This window comes from Anser anser (genome assembly GCF_964211835.1).
Source record: "Anser anser genome assembly, chromosome: 3".
Lineage (NCBI taxonomy): Eukaryota > Metazoa > Chordata > Aves > Anseriformes > Anatidae > Anser > Anser anser.
In genome coordinates, this window is record NC_139722.1 from 98,560,854 (window position 1) to 98,572,930 (window position 12,077).

General features: G+C 43.7%; 1 protein-coding gene across 6 annotated transcripts in view; it reads left to right on the forward strand.

Moving 5' to 3' along the window:
- The first annotated feature begins 2,864 nt into the window (after positions 1-2,864).
- ENAH (ENAH actin regulator) overlaps positions 2,865-12,077 on the forward strand; it is a 97,989-nt gene continuing 88,776 nt past the window's right edge. Inside the window, exon 1 of one of the 6 annotated variants that reach the window (XM_083828490.1) lies at positions 2,865-3,183. In XM_083828490.1, coding sequence (XP_083684616.1) covers positions 3,179-3,183 — 5 coding nt within the window. In that variant the 5' untranslated portion in view covers positions 2,865-3,178. The remainder of the gene's footprint in view (positions 3,184-12,077) is intronic. The other 5 variants (XM_083828491.1, XM_083828492.1, XM_083828493.1 and 2 more) reach the window with 5 other exon arrangements.

The window sequence follows — 12,077 nt, forward strand, 5'->3', positions numbered from 1 at the left end:
CCACTCCCCCCCACTGCAGAAACCTCTCTGGTGCGCATCTTGCACTATGCTGTTCGCAGAGCATTAAAGAAGGCCAAAGTGATCTTGTGTGAACGCTGCTGTCCTAGGACACTAACTATAATGAGACATGTGAAGATCTCAGCTGTTTTTTCGTCTTAAATACAAACAGATTTTCCAGAGAAACAAAGACTGCAAAATGGAAGATTGTTTCAGAGAAAATGGGGGAAACCTCACTGTGAGAGGATGGATTACTATGCTTTTTGAAGCTTTTGGATTCCCCCAATGACTCCAGAACATTAGTCACACATTCTCCTCATGACCTTGTATTGAGGGTGATCCATGGTGATGATATGAGACCAGACTCAGCTGGGTTTGCTCAGGAGTAGCCTGCCAAACCCCTTGCATCTGGCTGATGCTAAACAGAAACACATTCTCTTCTGGTTTATGCCTTGATGATCATTTTCTGTAGCATTCAGAAAGCCTCCACTGGGTTGTTCGGAGCAGAGGCACACCATACCACTCAACCCAAGCTGATCCATCCATCGGAAACATCTGAATTCCAGTCCTCGTTTTCAGCTGAGCAACAGAAAATGCAAAAGGGATCACTGCAAAGTGGCTTTTGGGTACTCTGAGCTGCTTGGATCCCAAGGAAGGAAGGTATGAACACAACTTCGACACAAATTAGAAGAGACATTATGTGCCTCTGCCTCTTATGTTGTCCGCGGCCCTAGGTTATTAGTGTGACACCATCAGCTACCAAGGCTTCTGCCACGTTCTTTTTGTGGAGAAAGGAAGGAGGTGGGAGGTGATTTGGAGGGCATTAACGCTCATGCTATGCTGCGGAAGATGCTGAGAAAGATGATGGTAGAATTGTACAAAGTGACTTGGACATATCTAATGATTACAGCTTGGGAACACGTGGGCCAGTTACAAGAGGTTACAGATTTCTCAATACGTAATTCAGAATCATAAATATATACATGGCCCTAACTCATTTTTCTGCTAGACTGCTTTAATTTCTTGACACTAACATTGCTAAATGGACCTGGAAATAAAAAGACGCTCAACATTTATAATTGATTTCTGCCCTATTTCATTTTGGCTCCCCTGCTTCTCATAGAACTAATATGAGTTCCTAAAGATTTAATATTTTGTTACAGATTAATTCAGTGGGATTTAGACTAAGCTAGTGTCCAGCATGACTTTGCACTTGGTGACATCTGTGATACCAGCATGCAAAATGGTTCTTCTGGCATTTTTACAAATTCTATTGTACCACACAGTATGCCTTGAGAAATCAAGCTATAACCATATCTGATTTGGCTAAGAACACCGAGCAATATAACACAAATAATAATGATTTTTTTTTTAAGGAGTAACAGTTTCTGGCTATTTTCATTCCCTCTCAGGCAGACTTGTTGCTCAGGCACACTTTCGGTGTTTTTATATACATGTCACAGTCAAAGCTCCTTTAGATTTGACTGGTATGACCAAACAGTCACATCAGAACAGTCACATCAGCATCCTGAATTTTTTCTAGTGTAGAACAAAGGGGATCTCAGAACAGAATCCTTTCCCAAACATCTTTTCATTCCTTCTACTGGAGTATCTCCTAGAGCCAGTTAAATATCTATCTTGGATATATCTATAAGATGCATAGATGTATGTTAGATGTAGATCTTCACAATTATATTTGGCTGCTTTCAAGATATTTTTCACTGTCAGAATGGCTTACTTGTCAAAGCTTTTATTTGGAGGACATTCTGGGGATACAGTAACCCCAGGCCTTGGAAAATACCCGATTCTTTAAGGTTCTTAAGGTCCACGGTCAGTCACGAACGTCCTGAATATTTAATGGGAGCAATTAAGATAAGTGTATTTACCAGATTCAATCGAGTCCCTTATTTCAGACCGTGTGAACATTGTTGTCAATGGTACCCACTTAATTTTTAAGAGTATGATGCTGCTTTTCTGATTACTCATCTGCATTTTGTGATTCACCTCTACAGATGCGTTTTCATTGACATCATTCCTATGCCAGTAAAAACATGCAAATTTTTCGTATTAAATCGGTATTCGTTCGCTTGAATTTCAGAGCCTATCACTCTTTTTCTGAATCGGTATTTTCTAACAGCTGCTCTTTTATTTTTTCAGACTGACGTGTGTTTATCGTGCTACTCAAACCCTTGCCTGCTGGTGGATGGCCCTGACACCAGGGCACCGTGCTGATCCTGAGGGTTGTGCGCGTGGGGCCAGACTGGTGAGACTCGTGGGAGCAGATGAAATCTGTGGCACCTGGATCAGAAATATGTCAAGAAGGTGTATGTATATATATATACACACGTGTGTATATATGTGTTTATAAAATTCTGTACCTTTTTATATCTAAAAATCTAGCAGTTTATGAAGAAATGTATTGAACTACATGCATTAATTCACACGTTTTTAATGACCGAACCCCTAGACAACAACGGTAATGGTGAATAAAAATGACCGACGCAGAAGCACCAGGACGCCTTCCCGTCGCTGGAAGCCGTCAGGATAGGCGCCCCTCGCTTCCGTCAACGGGCACCGAGGGGAGCGCTGGGCTCAGCCCGGCAGAAGCCGCTGAGGGAGCGGGGCAGGGGGGAGCTGGGTCCCCACCAGGCCCCCGGGGGATCCCGGCTCCCGGCAGGGAAGGGGAGAGCGGAGCGCGGACACCGCCGGCAGCCCGGGCCGGGCCTCGCCGCGGGGGCGGCGGCTGCCGAGGACAAAGGGCTGCCTCCGCCGGCGCCGCCGCACCTGAGGCCCGGCCTCCCGCCCACCCCCCCCAGCGGCCGTACCCCTGACGGGGGGCGTGGGCTCCGCCGCCCCGCCCTCCCCGCCGCTCCCCCGGCCCCGGCGGTGCCGCCGGCCTCCCCCGCGCTCCTCCGCTCTCCCCTCGCCCTCCCCCCCGCGTTGGTTCGCTCTTCCCCGCCCCTTTCCCCCACCTCTCCGGCCCGTCCCACCCCCGGCGCCCCGCGGTGGTGTGGCCCGGCCCGGCGGCGGAGGGAGGGAGGGAGGCGGGCGGGCGGGCGGGCGCTGGCTGCCGGGGCTCTCGCTGTCCGTCCGTTGAGGCGCCGGCCCCTGAGGAGCGGAGCGCGGCGAGCGCCGAGCTGAGCGAGGAAGCGGGAGCGGCTCCCCGACGCCGGGCAGCGCCATGAGGTGAGGGGCCGGCCGCGGGCGGCGGCGGTGGGCCCCCGCCTCTAACGGTCCGCGGCAGCCTGCGGCGGGGGGCTCGGAGGAGGACGGCGAGGAGGAGGAGGAGGAGGAGGAGGAGGCGGCGGGGGCCGGGCCGGGGGGAGCCCCGCGGTGGGGGAGGGCTCCATTGTTAGCGCCGCGTGGGGGAAGGGCGGCCCCGCCGGACCCGGCCCCCGCGGCGGCGGCGGCGGAGTTGCGGGGCCCGCGGGGAGGGAGCGGGCCCGCGGCGTGCCCCGGGGCGGCCCCTCGCCTGCTGGGCCGGGCGGGCCGCGGAGGTGCGCCGGGCGCGGCGGGAGCGGGGTCTCCCGGCGCCTTCCTTTCTTCCTCCCTTTCTTCCTTTCTTTCTCCATTTTTTTTTTTTCTCTGCCCCCCCCCCCCCCCCCCCCGTAACCGGCGGGTGTTGCATTGCAGCAGCGGCGGCGGCCGGGCTGTTCCCGGTGCGATCAATAAGCGGGAGCGGGGGGCTGGGGATTCCCCCGCTCGCAGCCGTTTGGGGCTCTCGGGTGTAAACACGGCGGTGCCCGCCGCCGGCCGAGCCCGAACGCGGCGCTGCCCTGCCCCGCGGGGCGCCCGAGGCTCGCTGCGGGCTCATTCATTTGGAGCCCAATTCCTGCCGCCGCCGCTCGGCCCCGCGCCCGTTTCTTTTCCTCCTGCTTCCCCGGTCTGCCTCCCGGGCGGCCGCGAGGCTCTGGGCGCCGTGTAGGCCTGGCCCCGGTTCCCGCTGGGCGAGGAGCCGGGCTCTGCCCTCGGAGGTGCTGCGCTCGGACCGGGTCCTCCTTTGTGCTCCCTCCGGGGCACAGCAAAACCCTAATTACGGGGTTTGAACTTCTTGGCCCCCCCCATGCGTCCACACCTTCTTCCATGCAAAGGGCAGCCTCGCAGCTGGAAGCTTGGCGAGCCCCCCCCCCCGTTTTGTACAAAACTTTGTTCCTCTATTTCCCTCTAGTCTTCTTTGTTAACTGTTAGTATTTATGCAGTACGTTATTTTAATCCTCATCTTGTGTCATGATACTTTATTTTCCCTTATTCATATTACTCTGGAGAAATGAGATGCCCTGCAAGTTCAAAGTTACAACTTAAAAAACCTTACAGATCCTTCATATACGGATCCTTCAAACATTAGCAGTTTTATTTCGATAATCTTTAACAGTGTACTGAGTACTGCTAATCTCACGAAGGTTGATACAAACATCTTGAGAAGCCCTGTATAAATTTGGTTTTTATGCTGGCAGAAAAAAATGCTTCCAATGTGCGGTTGATGCTGAGTGAAGTAAGCTCTACCAGCAAGTCTGTGCTCTCGCTGATGTAACTGTGTGTGTCCTAGGGCTTATGCCAGTTCAGAGGCAGCACAATGTTCCTCTTAACCAGCACAACAGGAAAGTGCCTGTGTTGAACCTTCCCTTAGGTTGCTTATTTAGGTGTTTGATTCGTTGACTTCAAGCAGTTAGTAAACGTCGGCAAATGATCTGGTTGTGTGCCTGAAACTTTCAACCTGCTCCTGAGTACACAACACGAAGCTGGTAAGAGGGAAGCTCCACAGCGAGTTGAATGGGCTTGCTGAGTGGTCATGGGGTATTTTGAAGAAAGCTGACTCCAGAGGCTCGATTCCAAACCTTTTGGAAAAAAAAGAAGCAAGCTGTACCAATTAAACTACACAAGTTATGAAAACGATGTGGTTAAAGCAGTATTTTCCTCTCTATAGAGGCACCATTAAATTGACTCGGTTGTGTTTAATTGGTCCAGCTCCAGTACAATGGCAAGCTTTCACTGCACGCTCTCCCTTTGGACTTGTTTAGACTAGGGTTGACGCTATATTTCTGAAACATGTTTAAACCAATATCTGCACACCCTATTATGTTTGAGCAACGAATTTTAGCATGTATTTACTGGTTAAGGCAAGCCCTGATGGGGGAGGAGTGAGAAGGTGGATAAGGATAAGTGACCAGTGCTTCCTATATAGCTCTTCTATATACAGGTATTACTGAAAATATGCTTTTGACATGAATGATGTTGATGGTTTCCTGAAATGCATAAACTGTGTTCTGCTATTGCTGTTCCATAGGTAAGTATGCAGTTGGCGCTCCAATTTATATAAAAAGAAACAAATATCAGAAGTCATTCTGAGGTGAGGTGGATGCTCCCCCACCCCCTTCCAGAAAAAAAAAAACTTAGTTTCTGTAATGTCCTTTGGTGCCTGCATGTGTGAGAACCCAATCTTTGGCCATGTCAACCTGACATGATCATGATAATTTCATGTTAAGGTCTCACATCTTGTCTAGGCTGCTTAGATGATCAGTTACTAAAGAGCAAACTAGTTGTCCTTGTGGTAGGTAAAATTAAACATCATTGTAGACAGCATCTTGATATTGTAAAATGACAATTCAGTAAGATGCGAACATCACAGCACAAGTTGAACGCAAGAATTAATTCTCGTAGTAGTCTGTTTTGTATTTGAATCAAATTTATATGCTCTTTGGGTAGCATCTGTTAGGGTTGCAGGTGGCCGATAACGTTTATTAGACTTAATATTAAGCATCGCAGTTAAAAGGTCCAGCCTAAGAATGAAGTGACTCAGTTCAGGACACAACTTGAACAGCCACCCACCAGCTTTAGATAAACAGTTGATAGTGATGAACACCCATTTCTCTTATTGTATTGTGGCTAGCTGACAAAGTACAGCTCTTAATGTAGTTTCCTGAACGGACTTATAATAGGAACCCAGAAATAGGTGTATTCGGTGAGATTTCCATTTGCTAGCCAAATGGAATGTGGTGCTGGGAAAAAGTAGTTAAAGTATAAATAGCAGCACAATTTTGTGCCCTTGTTCTAGGAATAGCGTAACTTCCCATTGTATTTATACAAGAAGCTCATGTGTAAACAGAATGATAGTGAAGGGTATGTTGAAATCTGTGTTATAGAAGCTGAAAAACATAACTACTCGTACAGTTGGGATTCTACAGTGAAGGCTAACTGATTGATCTTAAGTTTTTATTTTTTGGTATCTCGCTCATTTTGTATGCTTACTCTAAAAACAAATGAGCTTCCCGAGATGCTGACTTTTTAAATCAAACTGTGTACGGCTTTCTCTTGGGATTTCTACATCCATTTCTTTGTGTGGGAAAGAATTGTTTTTCATTAGTGTGCTAGTGAGAAAGCAGACTGCTTAATCTGGCTTCGTTACCCAAGTTTCAGGAACTGGGAAAGAAACAGTATTATTTTAGATCTTTATTTATTTTAGAATTTTAAATTCCATTATTTCTAGAGCTCACGGAATCACAGAATGGTTGAGGTTGGGGGGGACCTCTGGAGATGATCTGCTCCAACCCGCGCCGAGCAGGATCACCTAGAGCACGTTGTGCAGGATGGCACCCAGGCGGGTTTTGAATGTCTCCAGAGGAGGAGACTCCACAGCCTCTCTGGGCAACCAGCTCCAGTGCACTGTCACCCTTACAGTAAATAAATATTTTCTCCTATTCAGCTAGGAATTCCTGTGCTTCAGTTTGTGCCTGTTGCCTCTCATCTTGCCACTGGGCACCAATATTCATTACTTAACTCATATTCGTAGCTCACTACGTTAATTTGTGTTTGATAAGCTCCTATGCATATTGTATGTGTGAAGGTTTATTGTATATTTAGATGGGGCAAACAGCTAAATTGCTGCAGATTTTTTTCTTTTTGGGAAATCATGCCATATCCTCGTTTTTTCAAAATAGTTAAATTTGTGGTCTCATTAAAATTTCTGCTCACATTCAGTAGTTTTTCTGCTCAAGTATGTTGCTCTAGAATAGACTTTGTTACTTAAGTCTGTATTTTGTGCTGGGGTTAGTAAGCCTTCATTATATTCTAAATTTTGTGCTAGTATGTCTGATATCATACACCTTGTTTTTTTAATGTCTTTAATATAGGAGTGAAAGCCCATGCAGGAGTAACAAAGCATGTACCTTCACTAGGACTAGGAATTCTTGAAGGGTCCCATGTATGTTTTGTAGTTTTCCTAGACAAGCAGGTATACGAGAACATAATGTTAGTAGTGACAGTAGTATCACAGAATCATCTAGGTTGGAAGAGACCTCCAAGATCGTCTAGTCCAACCTTTGACCTACCACTAACAAGTCCTCCACTAAACCATATCACTAAGCTCTACTGCTGTAACTGCAGCTATTCAAGGTAAAATACCAGAGTAGAAGAAGCCATTAATTTCAGTGGCAATGTTAAGTTATTGTGTACATCAAAATGTAGGGTAATGCTTTGGAATTTTGGCTTTATTTTAGTTTTAATACATGCATAAATAGTATATTTGAGCTAGAAAGCTTAATTCAGTTAAGAAGTATTTGACAAAATACTGGAATTGTAAGCAGGCCAGTAATTTAGACTGGGTCTTTGTAATGGGAGCCAATACACTTCCTAAAAATTGCTCATGTCTCAAGAGCAACATTGGAGGTGTAGGCAGTTTTTTCCAGGTGGGTACAGGAATTCAGGTTACTTTCCGTCTTCTAAAGTAAACTAACAGATGGACTGAGTCATCTGTCTGATAGAAGTGCAGACTTCAGCTCGTGTTTTATCTGTGGCAATTGAAAGTAATTTCTGGACTGGTTGTTTCTGCCCACCTGATAGGGAATCTGACAACTGTTTTGCCCTCAAGGTATCTGGATAGAGATTAGTGAATTTTTTTTGATAGTAAAAGTGTAAGTCTTTAAAAGATTACTGTGTGAATGGAGGATGCATGAATCACTTTTTTTTTTTCAGAAGCTATTTATGACCATCTTACCAATTATGTTGTCAGCCTCTAAAAATTAGAAATAGTCTGGGAGTGTGTATAAATCAGGAATGCTCTCTGGAATGCTATATACACATGTATTCTTGACTCTGATTCAGGGCTTCGTATCGTTTGTTACTGGAGGTCAGAAAACAAGACCAAGTTGGTTGGCTTCCTACTTCAGACTGCTGTTTAGTGAAAGCCTTTTTTCTACGCTTGTGTAAAGAGGTTATTCTTTCAGCACCTGTTTCGGTGGATGCCTTCCCGAACACACGCCCTGAGTGACGTATCTGCAGTGCCTTAGGCATATGATTGGAAATACTTAGTAATGAGGACTGCTGCTTGCCGTGCCAGCGCAATTCATGCAGAACTATTGTAGAAGTGGGTTATTGAACTGCTGGATAGAGTCATTTGCTTTCATTACTAGAGAGCAAATGTATTTTGTGAAACAGATATTATTCTCTTCTTTACTGTGACCTTTCATCTGGAATTGCTCTTGACAGTTCATGCCTGCTTCCACTCATCAGTGTAGGAATACATATGCCAGCTCTCTAAACATCTAGACGGGTTTAGGTTTTAGGAGTGCTCTAGTGCTGAGGGAAAGCAAAAGATACCATCTTTTTATGTTTGATTGGGGGAAAAAAAAAGAAAACGTGATTTTTTTTTAGTAGTAGCTAAAAGTAAACCTAGAGAGGTAAGTCCTACAATCCTTCTTGAACAGATTCAATATTTTAAGTAATTTTTAACGATCGCTTCACCACCCCACCCTTCCTTTTCCCTGCCAGTCTTTGTGAATTGTATAAAACTGTGTTGTGTTCTTGGGATGTTGGCATCTCCCTTGGGACTAATATGGGAGCAAAGTGACTTTTCTATCTGGCGATACTTAAGCCTGCTGTATGAAAAGCCAGTGCTGTGGCCCTAGTGGCTCTCCCTGCTTTAATTTACCCTGTGTTGTCACAAATACAAATGGAAAGTAACTAGTTTTGTGTATAGCTCTTTTTGTTGGGCTACATACATAATCTTTTTTCCCTTTTAGAGATGTCTGCAACACCTAGTTTTAACTTTAAACATTTCTAACTTTAAGAAGAAAAAATGATGTCCAAGTAACTGAGTTTGTTTTGCCTTGCCTTGGTTTAAAATGCTGTGTACTGATACAGGCTTTAGATGAAAACGTGCAATTTTATTTCAGCTACTGCTGTTTAATTGCTCTAATGATTAATAAGCCTCCACCTGCCCAATGTCACTAATTGCACATCTTGCTTTACTGTAGCTATTTCACAATTAATGCTTTAAAAGTTCCTGAAAAAAATGGGGAAATCATTCCTGACATCTTTTGGCGGTGTTACGCTCCTGGTGCTCCTTATGTCGTAATTCCGTGGGCACTTACAGGCAGCTTATGGAACTGCTCCTCGTGAGAAAATGTGAAGTTTTGGGGGTGTGCTGCCCAAATGCCAGCGCCAGCCTGGTGAAGAAAAGTTCACTGTGTCATTAGATAAATTGTTAGTTTGCTTTGTCTTCTCAGCTGAACTGCTAGTAGTAAGTACGTGGCTTGGGAATCAACGCATAAGGGAGCGCAAGGAGCTGAAGTTCCATCACTCTCTGTGAGTAATCTTTAGGCGGGGCTAACTTAAACAGAAGAGAAAGCACATGCAAAAAAACTTCCATGATCAATATTCTGGCCAAAAAAAAAAATCTGCTCTTAGTTTTGTATATTGAAAATTCCCCAGGCAAAGCTTGCTTATATATAGGAAAATAGTGGTTTAAAAAAAAAAAAATTAGTCCCAAACTAGTATGTTTCTCTAAATTTGTGGTGTGGTAATGTGGCTAATTTTTAATGTTACTGTTTTTCTAACTGTGGTTTAAAAAAAAAAAAAAAAAGGTGCTGATACCCCCTGAGGTATTGGGGGGAGAAGTGGAAACTGATTGCACTCTGGAGCGTGATACAGAAATGTTGTTTTGTTGGACTGGTCTGCTGCCAGAAACAACCCTAAACTCCTAGTTTGTAGCACAAATAAGATTGCAAGGATTTTGTTTCAAACGTTCTCTCATTCTTCTTTTATTTACAAATTTGAAACTTAGTTTCAGTTTCCTGAATCAGATCCTAAAGTAATGTATATCTATTGCAAATTCCATAAAGAAGGTGAATTTTGGTTGTTGTATGTTCTAAGTATATGGTCCATATAGTTAAAAAAAAAAAAAAAGTTTTTAAAACTTTTGAATTTAGCAGAAAAATAAAGGAATAAATAATCATTGGTGTAGGTAAAGCCTCTGTTATACTTAGTTGCAGTTTTATAGCAGCTAGAGGAGTATTTTCTTTCTAGAAAGATTTTTTTTTTCTAGAAGTCAATTTGTGTTGTTCTTAAAGCAGAATCCTAAAATACGGTTTAATGCTTTTTTTTTTTAGGGTGCTGACTAGTGTCATCCTCCACTTCCTTGGAGATGACACTGATAACAGATTTTTAACTGAAACACTTAGGAGGTGATGTAGTTAAGGGAATGTTTTACTGTGGTCTCCTCACAGTTGAGGAACTACTGGTAAATGCTTTATATTTCAGTTGTGTAAGACAGTACGTCTTTGGATGTGATGCTAGCAGATATGATTGTATATTTTGTGGAGATTTTCATTTAAGTTGCATTGTTCTTACTGTACGGATTGAAAATGCAAATGCTAAATGGGAAGGTGGTTGAGATTCTGTTGTATTTCATGCATTTCCAAAAAAAACTTTCAATACTTCTGTATTAGTGGTATTTTTACTGGCATTGGAGGGAAGAGGTGGCTGGTATTTTTAGGTTACATTCAACTTTCTGTTTGTCTCTTTGCAAATCAAACTTCAGCATATGCTCTGTGTAAATTTGTGCCTTGAACCTAGTAGTGTTGCTTCTTCAAGTCGCTAGCTCTTGAAATAGCTCTTTGGGGCGGGGGGGAGATTGTTTTTCAGGCACCAAGCTTCCAACTCTAGGCTAGCAAGAATTTGTCTCTTCTAGTTACTGTAGCTGTTCATGTCAGTGATTCGTTACAATAAAGAATATATACTGCTGCTGCTTCTGATGGCTTGTTTTCTTGTTGTATTGCTTTATTCTATTGAAATCTTTTCCCTTCGTTGCTCTCTTTTAAAAGCTTAGTGTATTTTATAAACAGTGCATAGTGATGTGTACATTTTATTTCCTCTCCCGTGTTAAACTCCTGCTGATATTTCAGGAAAGCGTACCAGCCTTTTGGCAAACCTTAGTCCATTGAACAATGCTGACTCTTCTATGAAAGTATTTAGTCTAAGGTAACAGCTTGTTGAATTTGGACTTAAAATTGAACACAGTGAAGATTTACTATAAAACTCGTACTGTTTTTGAATGCGGTTACAAGGCGTATTTTTAGAAAACTGTTTGGCTGCTGTAGATTAAGTTAAATGAATTTTACAACTTCAGAATAAAAATGGTTATCTGTGGTCTAAAATAAAAGGTGTGGCCATACTTAGCAGTGAAACTTAATCCAAATGAACCTAATTATGGCAGAGATAAAGTAGTGAACGACAGTACTGTTATGAAAATGATCACTGCTGAACCTCACGTGCATGATCTTTGCATGTGTAAGTCTAACCAGTAAACGTACTACTTCAGAGCATGTGTAGGTTGGCTGTAGTTGTATACTACTCTAGCAAAAATACTGCTTTTTTAAAGGAAATTAAGTTTAGAGGTACTTTTTTCCCTCGTTCAGAATATGCCTGCTTTGATTAAAAAAGCTTGAAATGTGATCAGAATGCAAGAAGCTACTATTACATTTTAATTTAGCATTACATGCTGGTTTATTTAGCCAAATCACTCTGATGTAAGTGGAACATGAGGATGGCACAGGAAGCAGATGATACTTTGTGCCTCCATTTTCTGTGCGTGTATGAAATACGCTTTAAACACTGACCTGCCTTACAAGTCAGGTATAAACCATTTGGTCTGAAATGGAGAATGAATGAAGAAGTATATTAAATTTTGCAACTTAAAGATCTTACAGTATAATCTCAAGGATTGTGGTAGTGCTGTTAGTGCTGTTTGTTCTGGTTTCTGCAACATTGTGTTATGAATCCAGTAGTCCTCTTTAGTGACCAGCTTA